Consider the following 27065-nt stretch of genomic DNA (forward strand, 5'->3'; position numbering starts at 1 on the left):
TTAAAAGTTGTGAAACCTAGATTTAATGTGAAAACCAAGACTGCTTTCAATATAGCCTAGCAAGACGACAGCAGCTGAAACAGAAAATGTACGTTTTATGGACCAGAGATGCTTAATTTAAAGAAAATCAACTTTTATTTGTTTACACTAAATCCTGCCAGCTGAATCTTTCATAAAATAAAGGGGGCTATACTGATAAAATCTTCATGCAATGAAATGCGGTGATGTTGCCACGTCAGAGTTTGTGAATTTTAATTTCAAAGTCAAGACAAGCGAGAAGGAATTATAATTGTATTTTACACAGATATGATCCTTTTTGTCTACTGCAAAGTAACCTCAACCTGTGGGGAAACGATGAAGAGCAGAGTGCCTCCACCAATAGGTTATTTGGTCACCATGGAGACTGAACATGGACTTGTGGATAAGCATCATTACTAACGAGTTACACAGAAGTCTTGGGCTCACCTCACTGTCTGGGTCATCTACAGAAACTCGATTTCCTACTTCGAAGTCAGCAATGACCTCTCGACATTGCTGACTTGTAAATGTTTTACTGCAAATTTTGAAAGTGAGATTAAAGTTAGGTACTTATTGTTAGTACTTTTTGTCTTTTGCACAACACATGCACAAACTGAACGAATCACTTCAGTGACATTTCTGAAACGACCAGGATGTAATGGAAAGTTGACACAAACATCTTAAATTTAGAGATGGCATCATAACAAATTGACATATAAAAAGCCACGTCAACTTCCTGAGTCTAGACTTTAAGGCCAAGTTCTAAATAACTTTAGTTCTTTAGATATCCCACCAACTTTAGCTCTGTGAAGTCATTGTCAGTAAAAACTCACATCTTTGCATGATATGGCCAGCTTCACCAGAGATGCATGAACATCTAGAGAATGTATCCACACAAAAAAAGTTCCTAAAGACTCACAGCTTAAGATTACATCAACATGGATCAAAATGACAGAGAAGTATTTTTATTACAACAGCAGAAAAATGACTAGAATACCAAAAGATTTACACCACCTCTCCAAATCTGATTAAAATCCCTTCAGACTGTGCCAGACCAGATCACTCTGATTAGACATTTTTGGCTTGATCTTTTTTTTTTTTTTTAATTAGAGTATTAATCTGATTATAAGAGACCCACAAGAACCCATCTAGTGATGTCATCATCCATAAACAGTTTACGTGTTGTACTGACAGTTTTTGTAGAGTCACCGCTTTGGACTCTGCTGGGATTTTTCAGGCGTATTCATGGTCTAAAAATAGTCAAGTGGTGTTACGGTTTGTGGGTTTTTATATTAACCCTCAGACTACAACTCTGTTCTTTAGTCATTCAGGTTAATCCAAGATGAGCCATCTTTAAATCCTCCACAATTAGCTAGCTAAAGAAAAACTATTCAGACCCCTGAGGGACAGGACTGAAGAACGGGGGGTTGTCAATGCTCAAAAACCACCAACGCAGCCTGTTGAATCCCCGTCTGCCCTACCACCCCCCACCGCCAGAATTAATTAGGGGAGGCCATATATAAAAAGGGTGGACATCAGTGGAGCTTTTACCCTGAAAGATTCAATGGAAACGGAGCTGCCATTGTTAAATCAAAGATAAGGGGGACTAAAGGCGTAAAAGACGAATAAACTGAGTGACCCTCCCTGCCTGAACTTAGCATCAACTCCTAGAGAATGATACGCTCCAACTCCTCGAGGGGGTGTTTTAAATAAAGGTGACAAACAAAGGGAAACAATAGGACTTAAGATCAAATAAAAACTGAAGGCTTAGAAGTGTGACAAAAATAAAGAGTTACAACTAGAATGTACTAGTCCTGTACATCCTGAACCTTCTTCAGTTCTGAACAATCAAAACGATTAGGAGGAGTTCCAACAGCTTCTCCAAGAGATTAGACAGCTAGATGTTGGGATTTCCCATGACAGGACTCTGGATGTAGAGAAGTGAAACATAAATGAAAGTGGAAAGAGTGAAGGTCTCTTCTTCACTCACTGAAATCCACTCAGAGCAGCTGAAATATAGCCGTTCCCTCTGCAGTGTCAGTAAGGTACCCCCTTCCTGTTATTCTGCCGTCTGCTGCTTCCTGACTGAAACGCTCCCGGGGGTTCGGCCTGCCATCACCACCTCATCCCCCTTCAATGTTTACATTTCCGGATGAGAAACCGTATGAATTAAAAAAAAAAAAAAAAGCTGTGACAAGCTTGTTTGTCATTTCTGAATGACCTAAAACAAATTTCTTTCCACTGTATTTGATGGACAGATGCATCCACATTTCAGGCTTATTTAATGAGCACTGTGTTCATTTTATGGTTTTAGAGCTTCATTTTAGTCTGTGAAAGGTAATTTTAATGAAATCCTGGAATATTTTGTAAATGTTGAGTAAAATATAATTTGAAATAAAAACCAAACCAGCCCAAGCTGATCTGCTCATACAACTTTTAGAACTACAAAAAAAAGATTTTTCTACTTTCTCAATGACTTAAAAATTAAACTGACTTTGATTTTGCTATAAAATTTAATCCAAGTAAAATCTTCTGAAAAGGATGAGTATATTTACACCTGCACAAAAGGTCCATAACATCGGGAAAAGCTCCGGTCTGGTTAAAAGAAAAAAGAAAAACTCCATTATCTACACCATTTTTGATACCATGGCAACATGTTTTGAAGGATCAGGGTTCTTTCTAATGAAGAACAAAAAAACAAAAAAGTGGATTGGAAAATATGGCAGTACTTGAATATCTAACTTAAGCTTCATTTCTTAGTTTGGAGGCAAGTTAATCTGAATAATATTCTTTATAGATATGTATATCCTTGATTAGGAGCTTGGAATGGTTGAACACCATCATTGAGCCGCTTGTATTGCTAATATTTAAACAGACAGCATTAGCTTGTACCATTTCTGCAGCTAGCATTTAATATTTTGCTCAGTTTCTTCAAGCAGCTCCAAACAGCAATCTTGAGTTAAGCAGGTATCGATTATGGATAAATTAGCTGAAACTAATGGGAAAAGGCACAATCTGGTCACCCAAGGTAGAACACACTAAGACAGGATTGCAGTATTGTAGAAAAGCGATGCAGGACATTCTGACATATACACCTGCCATCTGGAAAAAGACTCCGGCCATGAAATATGGCTGAATTTCCAACTCTTGCTCAGATCCGACCAAGACGCATAACTCCAAAAATGGTTTTAAGGTGTTGTTCAGCTAGCTTACAGTACTCTTACAGATGAAGCACGAGATGATGAAAGAGATTTTCCCAAATGACATAACAGATCATGGCTCACCCTTTGATTTGGAATCCAGTTTGCATACTGGCTTGGCTCCCGTCACGGTTTCGTGACAGTAGCCTGATATAAAATGAGTCACTGGGTGAAAGTAATCAGCTTCTCTATTTGGTATGTCATATTCATGTTAGCAGTGGAAAAAAATAGAGATCCAGGAAGAAGACCTCCCAGTTTTACCACACCAGACAGATCCTTGTGTGTGTGTGTCTATACAAGAATGAGCTGCTGTAGCCTGTAGCAGTGGCAGGGATCCACATCTGCACTGGAGAAAAATGTTCAGATAAACATTTTTAGCATCAGTAAAACCTAAGGAAGAAATGTTTAGCTTTCATAGGAATAAATCTGGCTTAGAAGAGTTTATATACAAGTGGGATACAGGAACACATTAAATACGCCAAAGCTGTGATTCTGGTTGAATCCATGCGTTAATCTTTTCATGGTGGTAAAAAGAGGACAGCCAAAAAAGTTGGTCTGAAATTTCTCAACCAACCAACAGTGGTACACTTACAGTAAAGCTCAAAAGCATTGATATTAAAGCAACTGAACCATTTTTATGAGAAAGACCAGCCTTTAACATGTTTCCACTATCATTTTGATGAGGACCTCCAAGTCCCTGAGGCTGGAAGGTCTAATTGCCATTAACCTAATCTTTAGCTCTTCCACAGATTCCCCATCAGATTCAAATCAGCACTCTGGCTGGACCATTTCAAACCATTAATATTACTTTGCGTCAGCAGAAACCTGTTGGTAAAATTAAATGATTACTTTAAACTTGGCAAGGTTATGAATAATTTGGGTCACAGCTGTTACCGAGATCAGCAGACTGTGATTACCAAAAGATTTGAACTATTTTTATACTGTTTGACCTTTGCAACCCCACAGGCGACGCACAGTCAAATCAGGATTAACAAAAAGGTTATTTCCATAATAACCCTCAGAAAAGTTTAATAGCCACCAGATTCTCCCACTGAGGGCTAACTGGGCAGTAATTTCTCTTTCAAATGTTACTTGCTCTCATTTCCCAATATCATAATTGTGAATAAAAAAATAACCATAAATGTGTATAAATTTGGAAATATCACAACTACTACCTTTCATTCCCTGCAGGAAGTCATACCATAAACCACCTACTTAAATATGCAGTGTTTTCACATTCAGACAAGTTAACTCTGCAGTTTAAGGAGCTCTGTTTTGTTTTTAATGTAAGGGAGTACAGGAATTAAACTTGATTTAAAACTGCTTAAAGACAAAGGCAAATTTACCCTAGTAGATGTTGCTCTAGTGAACAGTTTTATGTCACAGGACTAACACAGAATCCATGTCAATTTGTCATTTCATCTGCACATTCTGTAAACAAGCCTGATTCCCAGACAACATGTATTAGTTGGCTCCAGATGGATTTTAATCAAACTAGATTTGTCTAAAATAGACTAAGGCTCACAGTGGCTTATAATTTAGGTCTCATCCGTGTTGACTAAATACAACCTGTATTACTCTATCCTACTGCTAATTAAAGGCAACTCTGTTTATGTTGACTGTCCTAAAGTCTTAATCTGACAAAATATCAATATTAAAGCACCGCAGTTCAATTATAGAAACAGAGGGTGAGGTGTATAAGGAAAAATACAACGTCATGGTCGACTGTACTGGGCAGTAGATCTGAAAGGTCTGTATAAACTTGTTCACTCTTAATCTAACAGCTAGATGAAGAAATGTTGAAAAATGCCATGCAGACTCATCTTTTCCTCAATGAGCAAAATACTTCGACTTTGACAGTGAAGATCAGTAAGATAAAGTGACATATTTAATCTCTACATAAATGCAAAGTTTCCAGATTGCAATTTTCATTATCAGTGTTTCCATTATTGTAAAAAGGTGCAGAATTTTCCATTAAGTTCACAATATTCTCTGAACAGATTTGTAAAAATCTGTTAATGGACTTTGGTACAAAATCCACTAACAGACCCAGTAGAAGTCACAAAAATGAAAAGATGCATGTTGAACCACAAGGTGGTTAAGACTTGAGAGCGCAAAACACATCAAACAATGATAATGATTCTGTATCCTCTCAAAAAATGTTTGAGTGGATTTTGTTTATCAGCAGGACTGATGAGACTCCTTTCTCTGCATTCAGGATATTGCTGAATGAGAAGAATAGGACATGCAGACAATCAGAAAAAAACAAGATGTGAAGCACCAAAATCTATCTCCCAGTATAACTACACTGGGAAATAGTACTGGGAGATAGATTTTGGCGCTTAACATCTTGTCTGCTCTTGGGGATTAGCTGTTGTATTCCCACTTAAAAGTCATTGGTTACTTTCCAGACATTAAGTATGTGGACAGGTAATCTCTTCAAAGAGGTCAGGAGCAACTGAATCTCAGTAAACTGTTTGGCACCTAAAACAATCCATCTCTGCCAGGATACAGCAACCAGCACACTAAATTCCTGAGCCTCTGACAAATACAGAAAGAGGGGCATCATGTTTACTTTGCAGCTTCAGCATGTCCCCGTCAGTTTTAGCAAGGCAGACTTGTCAAATGAAAAGATCTGGAACAGACACTGGAAGAACCTTAGGGCAGACATGGTTGCATAGTGTGTGGAGGTTGTCTAATAAAGTGGAAAATTAACTAAGTCTGAACCATCACAGTGTTAAAAGAGAGGGAAATTAAAATCCATCTCAAGCATTATTAATAATTTTGTTGAAAAAACATCCATGATAACTGAAGTGCCAACAGTATCCAATTAGTGTAACCGTGCTTTAAAACTGCAAGTTGCAAGTCAGTTTATGTTAAACAAGTTACTGCTGTCCAAGCAGAAAGCCTGACTAAAAAGCTAATATTATCTTGGTATGTTTTATTTTTCCTTGACTTCAAGTCTGCATAGAGAAGGGACAACGTTAAAAATTGGAAGAAGAATATAATCAGACATTAAATAAAATATTTATACATTTTCAAAGTAATTCAGTTATTTTGGTCTAGATGCATTTCCATAGCCTTCTCAGTGTTTCTGTGACTCAACAGAACCTTTTCACCCAAGATAAATATAAATCTTTCTTGGAATCCTCCAATGATTTTTCGTCAGAAACTACACTGAGGACGATCAGAGAGCTAAACAGCTGACTAACATGTTCCCTCATCCTTCCTTTCTTCACGACATCCCTTTGCCTCCAGCTGTTTGGAATAAGGAAGGGCCCATTGCCATAGTGACCCACACCTTTTTTTCGGGTTATCCTGTCTGGTCCTGTTAAAGCTGTGGCTTTCAGAACCAGTGAGTAAAGCTAGGAGGTAATGAGCTCCACTATGTGTGAGTCTTGAATCAGAAAACAAGTCCACACCTGCCCTGAACGACAACCAATGTAATCTGAAATCATTCCCAACGCAAATCAGGACTAAGCTTAATTTTTCTGACACCCGATTTGAAGGATGTCACCGCTGGACCTTCTGAAAAAGTGTTAGTCACTTCTAAGCGCTGGGTTGTGATATGGAGGAAGACACCTGGGAAGATTTCACTAAACTATGATGCAGGTGAACTCATCAAGGTTACAGCCAGTCATGCTGCGACTAGAAGACACAGAGTGCTGTTGGGAACTGATATATGTTTTGAGGAGACTCCAGGCAGGCCTGTCTGGAAACAAAAGGGTTTAAATGGACTGGCCTAAGAATCTGCGTCTGCCTGTGTGCAGCTGCCAAGGCGCCGGCATTTCAAAGGGAGCTTTTGGAAAACTTAAAAAACTAAAAAAAGAAGAATATAAAAGTTTTTTGTTTTTGTTCCCCTCCCTTTCATTTTCTGAGTAAAAATTCTTCCATGTGTTTAAATCTGTTCAGCGGGTGGAATGGGTGAAAGTCGAGGGATATTTATGTCCTTTACTCGAGTCAAGCCAAGGTTGACTAAGGGAGTTCATGAAAAGAGTAAACAGCAGAGTGCGTCCTGTAGGTCAGGATTGTCATGACATCGCCCCCTGCTGTTTAAAGCTCGATACAGACGGCACACGTGAAAGCTGGTATCTAAAAACTTGCACCATTGCACAATGGAAATGATTTTTCATCAACTGGAAACAAAACTAATCTGACTCAACATTTACTACACCTTATCAAAGTAACTGAATCTCAAACATTTTATGAAGTTGTGACATAATGTAATATCCCTTAGATGAGACCACTATGGGGTCACCCTGTTGAACGCAGGCGTAAAACAGGAAAAACTCAGATCATCAAGATAAATGATTATTTTTTAAAAGTCTTGTTTTACTCAGGGTTTTCCCTTCTGCTTTTATAGCTTACGACAGAGGAACGTCATTGGTCCCAACAAGTCTGCTGCCTTAACATTTTTAATAAACACTTCTTGTCAATGACATCCATCAAATATGTAGAAAAATATCTACAACTTTAAACAATGTTAATAGATTTTTTATCCACGTTTTTAGAGATATCCGTCACATTATACAAAAACAAAAAACTGCTCTGTAGAAGTTTCGTCTCGCTACTGATGTTGATGCCAACCTGACAAGAACAATACTGATAAGGTATTGTCATATTAAGTAAATTATTATTGAAAAGTTCATATATTTACTAACTGAAAAGCATTTCCCAGTGTTTCAAGTCTTGCATCTAAAGAAAACATTTAAGATCAGAATTTGACTAAAAATTACCTTTCTAATATGGAAAAATGGTTTTAATGAAAAACAGGTTCGCTACCTGACAAGCGTATACATAACGTAAACATATTTTCTAATTTTTTGAAGACGACTACAGCTCATGTTCTAACCATTTGTTTTGTCTTTATTTGCTTTAGAGACCATCTTAAACGGGATTTAATTGGTGAATAATGCATTACTTTTTTGTGCTTTGTTCACCATTTATTAAAGGGAGGGTACAAAATAAAATCTGAGGTTTATATCATGTTATAACATCATCAAAAACATACTTTGACTGTAACTTGGACTCAATCATGAATACTGAATCTCCCATGACAACCAGTAGTCAATGCTTTTACCAAGCTTTTCAGGCACTTTTACATCATCTTACTCTACTGTGCTTCCTGCAATAACTTAAGTTGGAGAGTCTTAGCGGTGTCAATCCACTTTGTGGACGTGATGCTGCATGCGCCAATGGCATAAAAATAGCTCACCGTTACAGGAAAACAGCTTATCTGCAGTCATCGGTGTCTATGCTAAACAGCCTTCGAATTCATGCCGGATTCTGCAGAAAGCAGATGCATTGTAGCAAGGGGGTGAGCGCCACACAGACAGGCATGATTGACAGCACTAAGGCCTTCCTCCTGGCTCTGATTGGTTGTTTAGCACTGGATTGTCTCATACTATATTGTCACTACATAGTGACAGTTTTAACAAATATGTAGAAAAATATTTTTTATAAGTTACATAATGTAGGTCAGAAAGCCAAAATAGTCGGCGGCTAATCTTAAATAAAAATATGCACATCTGTCCCTCTGTGCTGGTCTGCTTTGCTTTTTCTTTTACATATTTCTCGCTCTTTTCTTAAATCTCTAAAGTCTGTATATGCTCTAATCTTGTGAAAGCAAAGTAAAATTCCTTGCTTGTTTGCACAAACTCGGCCAATAAAACCTATTTTAATAGTTTTATACTGGCCATGGTCTGAACAAGAAAACAAATCTTTTCCAAGCACAGAGTAGACTGGAAAGCTATTGAAAATTATTGTTTTGAGTACCCAAATCTAGTTATAATTGGGTGATAATTGCCAACAAGAAAAATGGTCTCCACCATCTACCAGCAGATAGGAGAAGCACGATTGCAAATCACATCGCATGAGGTACTTTTTTTTTTTTTTAAATCAAGTGTCTCATTAAATAGTTTATGCCTAGATAAGAAAATAAAAATGAGATAAATAGAGCAGACGGATGAGACGCCAGGAGTCCTGGAGGGAGGAAAAGTAGGGGAGTCTAACTGCCATTATACCGGCTGATGAGATGCAGCGTTCACCGTTGGTCCCCTTCCCTCTGTCTGCAGTCAACACAGGGAAATGTCTTTCCTTAATCTCCTTACATAATAACATCCACCCTGACCCAGACCAAGGAGAATGTCCTGCATCTCATTCACAACTCTCCAAACAAATTTTAAAAAACAGGAGGGAATCTGTCAAGAGGGGAGGCTGGAGAATCTGAAGTGATTTCATCTTTCAGGAAACTACATTTTAGTGTCTCGGTAATGTGGAGAACAGAGAAACGGGCGGTTCAGACTGAGCACTTTGTTTTTTTTTCCTCCCCTTTTTATTATTCTTAGTTTCCATGGAGAGAAACTATATATAACCAGCTCTCTCCCTCTCCCAACAGGCTGTCTCAATTCATAAATCTTTTCTTTGTCATCTTCCCTTCCCATTGTTCCCGCAAAGAAGACAGCAGGAGACAACATCTCGATTCAATGAGAAAATCCTCCCAATGCCCGGTCGTAATGGCAGGAGGGGGGGACGTCCAGGCGGACCAGACAAACCAAAACAACCCAGACTGACGGACAAACCAGACACTACGGCGATTTCCCCTGGCCTTCTGGCCCATCTCCCGTTTTCAGAAACCAGTGGCTTCAAAGGAATAATTCATTTCACAGTCTGGTGGCCAGACACAGAGCCCCAAGACTTTCACCCCTTCAAACACCTGAAAGAACAAAAGCAGCGTTGGGACTCTGCTTCACCTTTTTCACTGCTGATACGACACACAGCAAAGAGGCCAAATCACATCTGCCTACATCCATCTTTTCCTACCCGAACCCCTAATCAGTGTCCGATCCAAACCAAAACAAGTTTTGCCATTACAGTCTGGTTCAGTGCAGACTTGAATGGAGTCATGGAAAAGTTATGGCATGATTTTAAAAAGCTGGTCATTACTTTGTCAATTTTTAATCAAGGAAACCACTAATTATAAAAGCAGTGTGCAACAATTACAGAAAATATGCAACAATTACCGACATCTAGTGGTAAAGTGGGAGATTGCTATCATCTAAACTTTCATTCATCAACTACCCAGAACTTATCAGTAGACAGATGTGAAGTTACACTAACTAAATGTGTGCATAAGCCGTTTCTGCTGCCAAAAGCTTTACTCAACAATGAATGAATATGTGTAGTTAATCTTAATAAAGGAGATTAAAATTTACTGCAACTTTTTTCCCCTTCATTTGTCATGTAGCTATTGTAAGTTATTTTTGTCAGTCGACTCCTTCAGATTATTCTTTGTATTGTATTTCCAGCAGTGAAAACATCTTCAAATATTTGCTTCCCTGCCCCTTCAAAGATTTATTACACGTTTGCTTTTCTTGGCACACTTAAACATCTAACACTCAAAAACACAAAATCTCACCAAGATTGGTCTGATTGAGGTAAAGCAAAAGCTAATTTTACAAGTAACTCTTTAGCAATATGTAGGATCTTGTTTTAATTCAATAATTCCTTTATATTTATGAAAAGTACTTGTTCCATTGGCAGATTATTTCACTTATGGGAAAAATATATTGTTATTGTGAAATAATGTGCTAATGGAGGAAGTACTTTTTCACCAATATTAAATAATTACTGACTTAAAACACAGATTTCAAATAGTAAAAGCAAGCACCATCAGTTTAGTGATTATTCTGAAGGATCGTTTGCACTACTGCTAATGTATTCATGTGACATGGCTGGTCACTTGAGGAAGCAAGTAGCCATGTTGATGTTTACCTGCATGACAATGGCCAGAAATGGTATTATGGATGGCAGCAAAAGGTGTTTTCACTTTGAAACGAAAAATTGACCAAAAATTAGTTTTTGGTCAAGGCCTGAAAGCCTGGGATGTCATGAACTGATTAATGCATAAAGAATTTAACTGTTAATTTTTATTTCTTAAACCTAACATATACATGTCTCATCTGCCGTTAGCAGTACTGCTTACCTTTTTTCTCAGTTTCCCAGTGTTAAAGAGCTAGTCGACAGATTTGGTTCATTTGCAAGTGTCACAACCTCAAACCGTAGCTAAATTGCAAACCAGTTACTCAGTAATTACAGAATACAACACACCATTAGTCACCAAATTAAATCTCTAAACTTACTTCTGCTGCCCAGAATCAACACAAACAGATGTGTTGCCTCAGTTAAGTCTGAGGCCATAGCATGACATTTCCATGACGCCGATTAAAATAAAAAATAAAAAATACTTTTAAACTGTCCAAACTGCAACCTGATTCAATCTCCTGAAGACAGCCGCTGGCTCCAGACTTCTTGAATCACTAAGACATTCTCTTACATTGACAAAGTGCTGCAGTTTGTCTGTGTTTGAAGAGAGACGGACCAAAGATGCAGTCTACATTACATACATCAAAGTCAACAAATTTCCCACTATCTCAAATCTTGAAGCCAAAAATGCCACAGCATCCAAGTGAAAGGTGTATGGCAAACTTCTCACTGCCATGCAAATACGTTTGGTAGATTTATGTCGTTTAAATTTAATAATCTTACCTTAGAGGCCCTTCGGTGGTCAGGACACTCAGGGTACTGACAAACCACCCAGTCTTCCTCCTGGACTGGTTTATCATCTGAAAGAGAACACATGGGTCACTCTGACATTTCTTTATGAATAAAGACACATTAAAATCAGCCACCCAGCAGCCTTAACTTCCACCAACACACCTTTCTTGGTAGGGATGTAAGAATACATTGCTAAGTTTAAGACTAAAAGTGTGTGTGTTTATTCAACGGTGAAGTGAGTAAAGAAAAAACGGAGAGCGGTTGTAAGCGCAAGAAAGTCATCGGTTAGTCGGACAGGCCATGTGTATAAAAGCAGAAGAAATTGGCTAAAGAGATCTATTGATGGAAAGGTAAACAGAAGAAAAAAAGGATGGGATTTTTTTTGAAAGAACATCAAAGAGAAATAATGACTAAAGAGACAGGAAGCAAAAAAAGTAAATGAGAGGAAGGCCGGTCTGCTTATTGTAGGAAAGTGCCCTCATCATGGGGGAGCTTGCCGCTTTCAACTGCACGACAACAAATCACCATTGTCAAATAAACCCCCAACATCGATTTGACTGGCTGTATTGAGGCCACGATAAAAGGCAGTGTTTACATCTGTGCCTTCGACACGTACACAAAAGATAACAATGTCATAACAGAGACCGTGAGTGCACCGGTATTTATTGGTCCGCCAAATGAGCAAAACATAACAGGGGGAAAGGAGAAAGGAAGGGCAGGAAAGTGAAGTAGAGATTGGCAGTAAAGGTGCCATTTGCAAAAGTTCTCAAATTTCCAAAAATTACGACAAAAACCCTTCCGGTGTGCCAAGACGGCTGGTCATTGCAATATGAGTGGTGGAATAGCAGTAGATCTTCTGTAATGGAGATGGAGCGCTACGAGAAAATGAAGTCACTTTGTGGCTGTTCTTTAAGGCCAAAAACAACAATAATGCATCAGTAAGAAGGAAATGGTCAAAAATCTGTACTGCTGCAAACGGAAAATGTCACCTTTAGTCATGCAGTCGGATTTAACAGCCCTTGTAGGTCAGGGGAAAATGGAAAAACGCTGTAATTGGTGCATACCTTTCAATCCTTGGCCTCCCCACAGGAACGGGTCAGCCGGCCTACACGTTAACATGCTAAATAACAGTAAAAACAAGACTAAGTAATAATGATTGATGTGAAAATACAGCGTATGAGTTAACTTCTAATACAAATCCACTGAAACTTTTTTTGTACACTCTTCAACCAGTCCAACCATTGCCCCATTCTCAGCGCTCACTTTCACAAAACAATAAATGTATTTTGTTACCACAAAAGTCAGTGTAATCTATTTAGATTTTATATGATTATGCGCAGAGTGTGACATGTTTTTTGTCTTTTTTATTTTGACAAATTTTGTCGAGGACGGCAGTGAGATTAGATGAAATACATCTAAAAACAGTTTTACGTACTTCAAGACTCTCAGCAATGATTGTTCTAGAGTTACGCATTTGGAATATTTTCTCCATTTTCACTTTCCTTTTAAAAAAAATTATAAAGAAAAGGACAGATGAAAAATAAAATAACACTGTTTTAAACAGACTAGAGTGAAACAACAAATGCTTTAGTAATGAGGCATATGCCCTGACCGTTGGACAAATACTTTTACTTGCACTGTTATACTAATATGGTAATGTTCAGGCACTATTCAGTAAATTGAATTAAAACATCCTTAAAGAAGATGAATAGTGACAGGGTAGTTGTGCCCAGTAACCGTCATGTATCCAAGAGGATTCATCCTCATTTGACATGAGAGCCTGAACATCAGCCCATTAGACAATCACTGCAATCATGCAGCCTCGACCTAAACAGCAGATCTGGTCTCAGGTCCCTGCCAGTATATGAGCTAAAACCTTTCTTTGAACACCTTTCAGTAATCCAGCTGAAGCAGAGTCTATTTTGTCTGACTTCAACCACCTTCTGGGAAGAGGTGAGGGGGGGAAATGTCTCTCCTGTGTCTCCTCTCTGCTGGAAGAAGGCCGAAATGCACTCTCAGTCATGACTACGGCCACTGCCAGAAGGCTTCAGGGATAATGGTTCCCTGTGGGTTTACAAAAGCAGCCGGCTGCAGAAGGAGCCTCCAGCTGAAGCGTTTCCCAAAGATCTAGACCCTTCAGCATCACAGCCAAACTTCACAGCTATGCACGAAACAAATGCTATTTGGCCTCACTGGTGACATATCAGATCACAGCGATCTGGAAAAGTTATCACCCTGACAGTGAAGTATAAATGTTCAGAGGCCATGCCATGTTTCAGATCAACTCAAAACCTAACCATGGCGAGACGCAGAGGTTCATAATGGAGGGTTCATATTTTCATCCTGTTCATTTACTAAATATTTATTTTAGATCTAAATATTTGGTTGATAGACTGAATATTTAGCTTGCTAATTAAATATTTAGTTTGAAACAGGTATGAATTCATCACAGTGAATTAATACCATGATGAAAATATAGTTAAAAAAAAATTAATGCTCATTGTTTTCCATAATAGCCTAAATAAATTCAAGGTTTCATAATATCATGCAGCTGTAGTAGAGCTCCACCATTGCATTGCTCTGACGAGCAGCATCAGCCTCAAGTAAAGACAAATCTTATCCAAAAGCATTTTAGAAAAAAATGACATTTAATGCATGGAAGACACTAACTAAATGCTCTATGCAATCCCACTTTTAAAAAATTAGCATCCAAGACTTGGAGATACAGATCAAGATGTTGTTTATACACTTTTTACTTAATTTGAGCTATTATGAAGATCTACGTTAAAACAGGAGCTTTTTCATCCAAGCTTTGTCAAAAAGGGGGGAAAAAAAAAACAATGAATATACGACACCCACAAACAGATAAAGTCAGAATCAAACTTCGTTTTGGAGCCTGAATTTAAAAAAAAATATACATATTACACTAAAGATTTTTGCAACATGAGTTGTTGGAAAAAAAAATTATGAAATATTGAATTTTTAAAGACAGCAATGATTAAAGTAACATTTTAAATCTAATCTCAGAATACATTTTAATAAGCATGTTAGTGAACACACGATTCAATACTGTTGTAAGAAAGCAATCCCCACAACCAAGCTCTGCTTTTGATGTAAAAAAAAAAAAAATCAATTTCTTGATAATTCAACTTTAGGTTTGTTTAATTTAATACAAGACAGAGTCCAATGCAGTTTATTTTATAATAACCAGAGTTGTAAATGATATTCCTAAATAAGCTTCCCACCCTAAGAGCTAACCTTCCCTCAACCCTCTCCTGATTACGGGTTTCATTGTAAAACACAGCTCTATCTGCTGAACCTCCATCTTCTCTCTTACTTGTTCATATCTTGCTGACTCTCTGACTTTCTCTCTCTGATGAACTGGAATCCCTGAACTCAGCAGTGCTGATTAAGCCAAAAAAGCAAACACAAGCACACACAGCGCACGAACACACGTGACGGTGGACAATGAGTCTGCACACTAAAGAGACGGTTGTGTGTCGCGTCCGCACAGCCCCTGTGCTGGCCTGCTTCAGCTCGACGAGACACTGCCCGGGGGAAAAGATCCTTTAGGTGCCCATAAATAAGCCAGAGCAGTCAAGGCCAGCTTAAATCAACCACGTTGAGTGTATCGGTTTCCATTTCCATTCTTTGCATTCTCTTAATTCGAAATTCTTCCTTCAATTTAGGGATTAGATTGCATCCTACAAAGGCAAATCATAAGTTTAAATGTTCAGTGAGATCTGAAATTTTAATAACCAATGTTCTACAGCTACAAGCAAAAACACCTTATATCAAAAACATATTTAGAAATATTGAAATAAATGTCCTTGGGCTGCAGGAAATGAGACATTTTACAGCAAATCCTAAATAATAAAAGCTTATTAATTAGGGAAAAGATTACGCAATGAGGCAAAAGAAAGTCAAGAAAAGTCATTAAAGTCATCCCTACAGCATGTTCTTTCTGGTTTTACTGTGATATCCTACATGAAGTATGTCTGGAGTCCAGGGTTTGCAGCTTCGTTGCTTTTTAAACATCACATTTGCCAACTGTGCACTGCCCAAAATCTGTTATTACTGTGACTCACTCAGGAAAACTGAGCCCACAGCGGTTCCTGTGCTGCACTGTGGAGCCAGTTAGCTCCTGTGATGAGAATATGAGATGAAACACTGAAGTTTTACATTTCATCTCAACAAGATCTTTTCCAACTGCTCTGCTTACGCTGCGTTTAAATTTATATGCAAATTTTGTGGAAAAAAAATAATAAAAAAATTGAAGATAAGAATTTGATGAATCTGACAACTAAATACAATTAAACTAAGGGTGGAGTGAGAGAGAAAAAGAACTATGAAGCTTTACAACATGCACACAGTTGACTGCAAACTCATATTAGTCATGTTGGAAGATGTTCACTTTGATAATTCACATTTCATTTTCCTGGGAATGTCCTGCAGAACTGCATAATAAGCAGTGCGCACCATTTTGTTTACCAAATGAATCTGGGTTTTCCCCAACAGTCAAAGTATTTTTCACCCTTTATAATGGTTTTTACTGTGCGGGAACAACTGTATTGGATGTTGCCGCTTTCTGTCTGTATGATGTCAGTTGCACATGCCAAGACAGCTGTCAATGTCTGTAGAGATTCACACAATTCATTTTTCCAAGTCAACTCAATCATTTGTTGGGGTAAAAATATCAGAGCCAAAGACTTAAATAGGCTAAGCGACCTGTTAAAGAAGGCTGGTTCTGTTCCTATTGACTTTTCTGGATCATCTGTAGATTATTGTGCAAAGATACATATTTCAGAAAACTCAAGCAAAATCACAGACAACCCTGAGCATCTTAACAAGATCATTAAACAACGGGGAGTCTGCAGCCAAAAGCTTCATCAGAATTAATGCAGCACACCGCTACAGCAGATCTTTTCTGCCTATTGACAATTTGAGCGCAACGTTGTGCTCATCTGAAAGCGGCCCACTAAAACAACCTCTGTGTGTGCCATCTCCTGTGAAGGTTATCCAAAAATTGTGTAGGATTCCATACATGAGAAAACAATGTGATCTAGTGACATACTGGTAGTTGTATCAATCAATCAAATTTTATTTGTATAGCACATTTCAGCAGCAAGGCATTTCAAAGTGCTTTACATAATTAAAATAAAAACATCATGTGACATTGAATAAACAGTGAGAAAGAGATTTTGAAAAAAAAAAGATTAAAAAAGATAAAAACATTAAAACCCGTGCCCCTTTTAGGACTTCAGTTAAACATTGTTTAACATTGGTTAGTTTAACTGGGACTCTAACCCAGTAGTAGAAGAAAGTTGTGAGTTACATCACCCTTTTTCCCCCCTTATGATTAATACATTTGAACACCCTTTCAAAAATATGGCAAATTAAAACAACAAAAGCAAATAACTCAAATGAATAAGAATTTCACCAAGTGTTACACTTTATGGTAAAAAGGGGGGCGACTACTAAAGGCAATAAGCTACTTATCAATAGCGGATTACATTAGGGTAGAGGAACAGACTGCGTAATCCAATCAGATTGGCTTTTATTTGGGATTTTAAGCTACCCCCCCCCCCCCCACGCTTTCCTGGCACTGAACATCATTCCTGTTCGCCTTCATCAGCAAAGTGGTTACTAGTATACAGTATGGCAAGTCATACATAAGTTAATAAACTCCACACTTTTGGATTAAGACGTTGTCCGAATTTTGTCAAAGCAAAGCCTCTCCCTCATGCCCTGAACTCTTAAATTCATAACTCCATGTTAATGAGAAGAGGCTGAACTGAACATATTTAGATTTAAGCCTTTTTTTCCTAGGAATGTTAAGAATGCGAGGCTCTGACTTTAGTTAAGTGAGGTCTCGTCATGGCACACGGAGAAGAGCAGAGCTTATGAGTGCCTTTGTTAGGGCTTAACTCCTCTCATTTTCACACAGTGTTTCTATTAGTCAAACACCGTCTCCCTCCCCCCAAACCTCAACAAAAAGTAACATACACCTCCCTGCAGTGGGACAGTAGGGAAAAGGCTGGTGCAGATGGGAGGCAGGTGGATGGCATGCAGTCAAGGAGTTCTGGCATAGAAACAGACACATCAGCACAAAGAGGCGAGAAAAGCTGTGAAGTAAGAAAGCAAGATGGCAAAGATGAAGACAAATGCATGAAAACACTTCATTTCAAATGTGTTCTCCATTTATCTCTATCACATTTCTTTTCCAAATCAAGTTGTTTCAAGTAATTCAAAATATTTTGAAGCTGATCTTGTTCAAAATTCAATAATTCTGCATTAAATTTCTTGAGTTAATCTAAATAACACGTGACGTTTCAATGTTGGTGATCTCTGCGCTTTGTGATTTTATGTTGCCCAAGTTTCGATTTTCTTATAATACGACCAATATGGAATACATGGTTTTCCCAGAAAACTTGCTAAACCCGTGACTTGTCACTTAATTCGCTAAAGGTGTTAGCAGGTAGATTGGTAAAGATGGCAATGTTTACAAAGTTCAAATGAATTTAAAAAAAAACCCTGAGCCTCCCCGTGTGTTGACAAACTGACCATATTGTATTGCCATTGCACTTCCAATCATGTCAAAGAGACTCTAGCCTGTCTTTGCCACCACCGTTACTGGTGTATAAAAAAAAACCTATAAAATAACCACACTTGGCCTGGTGGGGTGCAAGAAAAGCCTTGCAGCCCACCAGGCTTATAACACGTTGGGGGGAAACCTTGGAGATATTGTGGCATATTCTGTACAGACAACTTGACTTTTTGCACTATTTTAGGATGATGAAGTCATTTAGTGTGAAGATAGAACCCTGGAACATTTTTCCTCTACAGTACAGGTGGAGGAATCAAGCTGAACACAGCTGTTTTTAATGCTGAGTATTCAGTGGCAGCGGGGGCAGCACCCTCCCATTTAGCCAAATGTTGTTGGTGAAAACACACATGTGCATCACCCACTCTCCTACTCATTCCTTCCATCCTTCTCCCTCGTCCACCACATCTGAGCAAACCTGGGGTCGCCACGTTTAAAACTGAAAACCACAGAACAAGTGCAGACGCTTCCAAAGGGTGGAGGAGCGCTCAACGATTTACAGTTTACCAGACAGACTGCAAAACAAATTTCTGAATAAGTACCGACTCATTTAAAATTTGTTTAATGACAATGTGAAAACGCAAGATTCTTCCACCGCTCTGTAATTATGCAAGGACAATGACTCCTACACTGAGGTCAGGTATTAGCCAAGACCTTAACAACCCCTCTCCATATTTAAGAGGAGTCATGAGAAGCTTAATGCATTGCTTAATTTTCTGAGGTATTTGTGTCAGAAGGAAAATAACCATGTTCTACTCTTCCTTGGGAGAATATGACTTTAGATATGCAAATATGTGCTTTTAACTTGGTTATAATGTGCTTTTAACTTGGTTAAAAGCACTTGGGTTAACATAGCAGGGTGCAGAAAGGAAGACAAGCAAAACTGTGTAAAAAAAATTATTGTCTCATCAAGTTCCAAATGATATCCTTAAAACATGGATTTTGTCATAAGCTAGAGTTGTTGATACTTCTACTTCACAATAAAACAGTCTCACAACAGTAAAAACACATTCATAAGAAAAGTAAAAAAGAAAAAAAAGGATATTGCACCACCCAGAACAATGAAGCTGACCAATCTAAAGGAAACATAAAAGCATAAATAAGTTTTTCATAGTGTTTAAGAAAAAATGAGGTTGTAACTAAAAAAAAAGGGTTAATTTTGACAACTGAACAGATTTCCTAAGTTAATTTAAGGGAGATATGAAAAACTATACCAAGATTTTAACAAAAGGACAGCTGTAGGAAATGAAAACTTCAAAAGGCCATGGGGAGAGTCTAATATATAAATGACGATAACTTCTGCCTCTTCACTGTCAAAATACCTACATTTTTAATTATTCTATAATTTATCTATATATGAAGAGTTGTTTGTTTTTCTATGTGTGGGTAGTGGAAAATGCGTTTATTCCAAAATGAGACCTGGCATAAGGAAAGAAGAGCGTTTCAGAACTCATCATCTGGATCCAGAACCTATCAAATAAATCCAATTCCAAATTTGGCTCCAAATGATCACAAAATATATTTAATACAGAAGTTGTTGTTGCTGCATATTAAAACCACATTAAAAGATGTTTTTATTAAGTTGATAAAAATAGTACAAGATGAGGTTTGACAGCTTACAGTTTAATATGTAGCATTCCTCTTGTTGATTTCATCTAAACAGTAGCTAGAACACCAAAAGACCAGCTGGGAGAAAAGAACAGGATGAAGGACATTCCTGTCTAACTTTTTTTTTTTTTTTAAGTAATTTCCCTTTTTCCTAATGGCATGAACTGGGCAGCACAGCGGGAAGTGAGTGCCCCGTACCACATCAAAAACGTCTGAGACGAGACAAGGAAGCCTTTTAGCTTCAGCCATGCACTTCACCGGTAAATATTTCATGCGTGGCGAATCTCACTCCAAATTTCCTTCATATGTCTATGACCTTATAGTCCTGCCACTTTAGTGAGTTCACTCTACTAAAGAATAAAGCAATGAGGGAAAAAAACTACTTTACATAAGGTGATATTGTACTTGGGATGTTAAGTACCGTGGAGCCATGTCTGTTTTGGGATTTTTTTAGGAATACAACACCAAGTTATTCATGGAAAATCCACCTAGTCACAGATTTTTACATGGAACATATCTAAAATATTTGAAAGAAAATGTAGCTTGGGAAGCTGGAATAGTTATTTGCAATGCTACTTTACACAATATTGGCTGGCATTTACAACCCAGGAGTTGCATTTATTAGCCAATCAGCACTCCGAGGTGCTGATTGGCTAATACCTGACATGAGCAGATATTAGTTTCTGCAGTAGTGAAAACAGTTTCTACTGAGTGTATTAATGCGCATGAAGATATTTTTGGCTATTAAAATAGGCAGCCATAAGTGTTTTGAGAGGGAGTCTCGAGAATTTGCGGATTTTAATTATTGACGTGTTGCCTTGTGACAGACTGGCGACATGTCCAGGGTGTACCTCGCCTCTCACCCAAAACGTTTGCTGGAGATGGAAACCACGAGGGACCCCACTAGGGACAAGGGTGTGCAGAAAATGGATGGATGGATATATATATATATATATTTTTTTGCATTGCAAGTTTTGGTTTGTTTATTTTTACAAAATGGATTTTCCTTTTACCTTTTGAGAGGTTGTGGACCCGGTGATTTTTTTATTATTATTTTAAAACAGAAAAGACTTCTTAGTTAAATTTTTTTCGGCTTAATTGCAGAAAAGCAAGAAGTGTACAACTCTGGAAAATCTCAAAACAATTTTAACTTCATGTTTGTCCTAATATTTAACTCTGACATTTAACATTAGCCCTGTCAAAAAAAAAAAATAAATCCTTTCAATGACTACATATGTGCCATCTGACTGAATCCACATGATCATGCTGCATCCATTACACAGCTTCCTGTTCCCAGATACACAAAGTCTGAGGAGTTGATCTTCCCATTTAGAGATGAGCTTACCAGACAGATCATGGATGACGTCCAGTGATGACGACCATGAGTAACGCTCCATTGTCATTTGTGTGATGGGAGGCATCAACGCCTCCAGCTCATATTCACCTCGCTTCTTCCAGTACAGAAACATCTTCAAGGAGTGGCTCCTTTATACAGTAATGACTATCAGGTGTGTGTTTAAAACATTACCTCAAAACTGAGCTTCACCTGTACTAAACAATAATTACAAACCACCATCTTCACTTAAAACACAAGGAAAACTTGCATTAAATCCTTCCAATGTATTAGAAAAATCAAACCTGGCAACCGGTTTAACTGCCGTCTGCATGTCCTGGATCTTTACCTCATCTGGCACACACTTGCTAAAACTTTCTTTAAACCTTCTGAATCTGACCAGTCATAAATGTGCAATTAAGTGAGCAAACTAATTCAATCCATTACATCTCCAAGGTTCAGAGCCTGGAACCACCTTCTCCAGTGCCACCAACAAAGCAATTACCAACATCCATCTATGGCCCTTCTGTTTCAGAACCTCTTCCTGTTGATCCTATGGACCTTTTTAAGTTTTCCACTAATCAGTCACTGAAAAGCCACCCACTGGGCGCTGTCAAGCACCAACTGCTGTCCTCTTTTAATCCATTTAAGCAGGCTATTCCTGACTAAAATTACAGACGTCCAGCTGCTAAAAGGTGTCGCAATCTTATCTCCAGGAGCAAGTAACGGTTCCTTTCCTGCTGCTGCCTTTGAGCCTTGATGTCATCCATGGTAAAGTTTCCTCAAACTGCACAGAACTCTTGTGAGAGCCAAGCAGCTCATGTGTAGGATCTCCTGGCGATGACGGGGGGGGCTTTCTGCCCACTCCATCGGACAAGTGTTGTATTCATGCTGAGGTGAGTTGCATGCTGGGATGGGCAATCTAAGCCAATGGCTTTTGGACCGGGTGACACAAAGATCTCTTTTTGAGCACCCTCCTACATCCAGAGGGGATTTTCTTTATGTTTTGCTCAAACTGTAAACGGCTGACATTTTTCTGCATTGATTAGTGCCCTCGCCCTTTATGGGTCTTGAAAGATTTATTTCCTTCCATGAAAGCACCAGCTCTGTGCAGAGGGAGCTCAGTCATTTCTGTGGAGGTACAATGAACACATTGGTCCTCTTGGATGCGAGAATGGGCCACAGAAAGCCTAGTTACAAAACACTCAGCTGAGACAATGCACTCCACTAACTCGATATCTTTGAAGGGCAGCTGAAGGGGTTGAAGCAACATGCAGAGACGTTTCCCGTCAAGCATAATATTTTCCGCCAGTGTTGCTGAAATGTTCAAGCACTGCTATTATGCGTCTAAAACTGGAGAAGAAATACTGTGAGAACGTACTGCACCGGCCGGGGGAAGGGAGGGACGTTGTCACACATAGCGACCCACATGTCCAATTTTGGGATAAGAAATTAGAGGGTAGGATGAGAGCTGGTTTGCTGCTCAGCTCCGGGCCTTGCAGACATATGGTAATAATCTGAAGCAGCTTTGAGCGCGCTGCTTCCCTTTTAATGAAGAGAGCAGTCGTGCAGGATGAGAACGCGGCTGCAAACACAAGGGCCAATTTCCACCTACTACAGAAACAAAGCGGGAAGCCGAAGGGGAGTGAAAGGGGGGCAGAAAAATCGGACGGCCTGCCTTTTATCTTCCTTCTTAAGATCAGTTTTTAATAAAGGGGCCCTTTTGTAAGCAATCTGAAGAGCAGAAAATCCAAGTCTGTTGTGTCAGGAGTACCTATATTGAAAAACATTTTGATCAGTTCTTCCTTAAACAATATGTAGACCATTATAAAAAGCGTCATAGTTACGTCAGTTGAATAAAGTCTTCATATGAGGAAAAACATATTCTTAGCAGAAGGTTAGACTCTGAGCAGGAACATTGTCCAATTTCTAGCTACTCTTACCTGGGTTGGAATTGCTGTTGTATAGCGTTGAAAGATTACGCTTGGATTTCTTGGAGCTTACAAAGAATTTGAATGAAAAAAAAAAAAAAAAAATACCTAAATGTTACATTCCTCCCTCAGCAGAACCTAAGGATTGTTTTAATACCATAATCTTTATGATCTGACATGTAAACTTTTTGCTCAACGAACACCCAGGACCAGCCCTTCCCATCACCCCTACGCAAGACTTCATGTCTTATGGCCGATTAGGTTTGTATTCAAAACCTCCAAGTCATACAGAACCTTCTCAACACAAAAACAAAAAAGAAAAAAATATACCCTTGCTTAATAAAAAGATCTCAGCTGATGTTTTGCCTCCACCACAGCCTCTCTATTGCATTCCTCCTAATGAGGCTTCCAGTACATTTTACTAAAAACTAAATTCTGCATCAAGTTCTGACGACGTAATCTTTACTTCTGCCATTTGTGTCAGTTTTACACAGAAAAGTATTACAGAAAGATAACGTTGATTGATTATAATGCTGAAATGTAAAGTTTGTCGAAAAAGTAAAGTAAAGCTAGAGTGTAAAATGAATGTGATAGAGAGTTTGAAGGGCTTTTTTTTTACGTTGTGTTGTCTCGTAAAAAAATAAATAAAAAGTCCAACCATAAAAGTAGCCATGTGGGCAACAGTGATTAATACCTCTACATATCAATCCCAGTGATCAGCAACCTTTACAACTTTAAGAACCATTTTTGATTTTTAGCCAACTAAACAAAAACTACATGATTATTCACAAAATAAATATATATGTATTTTTACAATATACTCAGACATTTGCTTTGATTTTAAATGACAGAAAACCAATCTTATTTTTGGGGTTTAAAATAAAGAAAATCAAATAAATTAAATGAATAAATACATTTTCGTCACTGGAATTTTCAGATGACAAAAATGTAGTTTCCAACCTAAATACAAGAAAATACTTCACAAAAATAGTGAAGTATTGAACAACATTTTAAGATATTGTTCAATTCTTTATTATTGTTGGCCAAAGACCAAGAGCCACAGGTTGCTGACCCCTGGGTCTAACCAATCCTGGACTACCTTCATTAGATTCATTAAAAACTACAGATGCAAAAGATGCCTAATCCCAATCGGTACTGCAATGCAAGCAATCAGGAAGTGGTATTTTGTAGGATAGAATATTGCAATTGTCATGAATTCCAAATCTGCATGTCAGAAGATGTTGGCTGTTGGATCGACTTTAACCACCCTTAACATTCATAACTTGGGTGTTAAACCTGACAAAAGGTGGAGACATCAAGGAGAAATTGATATAAAAGAGGAAAACATGAGTGAATAATAATGTATTAAGCCACTGAAATACTTAGTAATAGTATTGCAACTGCATGTACTCCAAATAAAATGCAACCCTCCTTCAAAGAATTTTTTGGATTGATGATAATTTAATTTTGGGGTGAAATTTAACCAACATGGATAATCAGGGATTTTATATTTTCCAAAATCCTGCAACATCTCCTGACCTCGATCAGTCTGTACACCCTTAGTAAATAGTAAGGCAAAATTTTGCCAAGTCTGGATATGAAGTTTCTGAGAAAAGCGTCAATTTGTCTAGACCATCCTGAGGCCCAGACGTAGGAAGAATACAGTAGACAGTTTTCACATGTGGCCAACAAATTCCTGCAGCTTCTTTAGTGTTGCCCAAGGCCTCCTGGCAGCTTCCCGGACCAGCCTTATGAATTCTGGAGTGACGCCCTGTAGTACCTCATTGCCTTTGTACACCATACTTGATTACAATTGGACTGCTGTACAAAACATGTCTTATAAATGTCTTGTAACTCTTCTCTGATTGGCTAAATAGAAAGCCAACTAGTTTCATACTGCTGGTGGTTCATGAATATCACAGCTGGAGCAAAGGCTCAATCTAGAAAACTTTAAATGAAAAATTATTTTTAAATTATTCTGATTCTGCTTGTAAAGACTGTGGCGTTAAAGAAAACTGTTGCCTTCTTTTCCACATCAAAACAATGTACAACTTTAACAAGACTGTGGAGCCTTTTTATAGAGACTGTAAAACAAACAAGTTGTGGTTTTATTTAGTCTATTGGCTGCCTGAAAACATCTCAGTGACAGTAAGACTCAAAGAACTGCACACTCATCCAATTCTCAACACTGACGTTTTCTTTAGTTATCTGGTGGATTTTAAAAATGAGAATAAACTGAAACTGATTTGTGTTTTTTTTCCTCAACATGTGTGCAATGCTCCTCACAGAAGAGGCAGATATTGATTTTCTAATAAAGCATTGAGATTTTTTTGAAAGCCAAACAAATGTCTTTGAAAATAGGCAACTAAGCTACCTCTAAATTATTACAGTTAGACAAAAACAGGAAGACAAAACTGTTTGTGTGTGTCAATCATCAATAAACTGGATCCCCAGTAGATTCCCACTCACTGAAGAATCAATGATGCGCTGAGGAGAAGTGCGTGTGAGAATGACAGGACTGTAAACGAGGCCTTTTGGAGTGTGTTTGCGGCAAGAAGAGAAGTCGTGTGAAGCCGAGTGTCATCATACATGGTGTCGTTAAAGGCTTCAGCGTGGCCATGTGAGTGAAGGTTGGAGGTTATATTTAGCAAAAGCAGCCCATCACAGAGGCTGAAGTTAACCCTTTACCAGAAAATCAGGATTCAGATCCTGAGATTAATAAACGTGTAGCTGATTTATGTCATTTCAATGTTCTAATTATGCAATTGTGCCACAAATGGTGGAGCAGCAACTTTAAGTGTTCAGTTTTCTGTTACTTTGGTCGCAGCTAAATGCAATAACGTCAGCCTAAAATTCCCTTCTTGTCTTTTTTTTCCAATAAGTTTTCCAGAGGTAATCTGATAACTTAGTAGTCTACAGAGTCCCATCAAGTGACACGCACACAAACACAGTGAAGAAAGTTCACCTTGATTAAGATGTTCCAAGGAACAGCATTATCAACCAAACAGTGCTGTCCAAACTTTCTTACACCACAGTGTTAGCTGCAGCACCAAATGACTCCCCACCCTAATCGCACTTAGTTTTATCTAAAATATTTCAGATTTGAATTTTTAACTCCAGTATAACTTTGGTCAACTGTATTATGTTTCTTTTTTAATAGCAGAAAAAAATCAAACTGCTTTGAATTGAACATGTGTTGTAAAAAAATAAAAATAAAATATAACTGTAGCCAATATTTCCAAACTCTATAAATGAGCCATTACTTCTGCTTCTTAAACTTTTCACAGCCTTTTTTCCCTCATAAGACCACTGAATGTCATGTTGACATTTCAAAAGTGCAAAAAAGTTGGACATTAAAAAATAAACACGTTTTTCCAAGATGACAAAGACAATTTGCCTTTTCTAAGGCACACATGTAAACAAACTGTTTTGAATCCAACATGCTTTGCTAATTTTTTTTATGTTGATATTTCAACATATGATTTAAAAAGTATTTTAATTCCCAGCAGAAGCTGACATGGTTCAGATCTCTAAAGGAGGAATTGGCCAAAATTCCAGCAAACTATTGTGTGAAGCTTGTGAAAGAATTTGACCCAATTTCTACAGTCTAAAAATTGAAAATCTATGGATGGAAATATAGCTAGTGTGGCTAGTCCAAAAAACAAAAGTGAAAAGTTTTTGAAGAAGTTACCTAAAAAATATCAAACCCACAAGTGAGATCGTTTTAAAAGTGCATTTAAAGTATTGCAATGTACTCCCAAAAGGTACACTTTGTTTAGTTTGCAATGCAAAGAGACAACACATGAACCATCTGA

The 27065-nt window shown here is 38.0% G+C and overlaps 1 protein-coding gene across 2 annotated transcripts in view; it reads right to left on the reverse strand.

The window, feature by feature from the left end:
• Positions 1 to 27065, reverse strand: part of LOC106936012 (pleckstrin homology domain-containing family G member 5-like) — a 56840-nt gene that overhangs the window by 22144 nt on the left and 7631 nt on the right. Inside the window, exons 1-2 of one of the 2 annotated variants that reach the window (XM_015016780.1) lie at positions 21332 to 22126; positions 11766 to 11842 (exon numbers count right to left, since the gene is read on the reverse strand). In XM_015016780.1, coding sequence (XP_014872266.1) covers positions 11766 to 11842; positions 21332 to 21455 — 201 coding nt within the window. In that variant the 5' untranslated portion in view covers positions 21456 to 22126. Of the gene's footprint in view, positions 1 to 11765; positions 11843 to 21331; positions 22127 to 27065 lie in introns of those variants that run through there. The other variant, XM_015016781.1, reaches the window with a different exon arrangement.

Source organism: Poecilia latipinna, unplaced genomic scaffold, assembly GCF_001443285.1.
Source record: "Poecilia latipinna isolate Pla-1442-1.1 unplaced genomic scaffold, P_latipinna-1.0 Scaffold2062, whole genome shotgun sequence".
In the NCBI taxonomy this organism is placed as follows: Eukaryota; Metazoa; Chordata; class Actinopteri; order Cyprinodontiformes; family Poeciliidae; genus Poecilia; species Poecilia latipinna.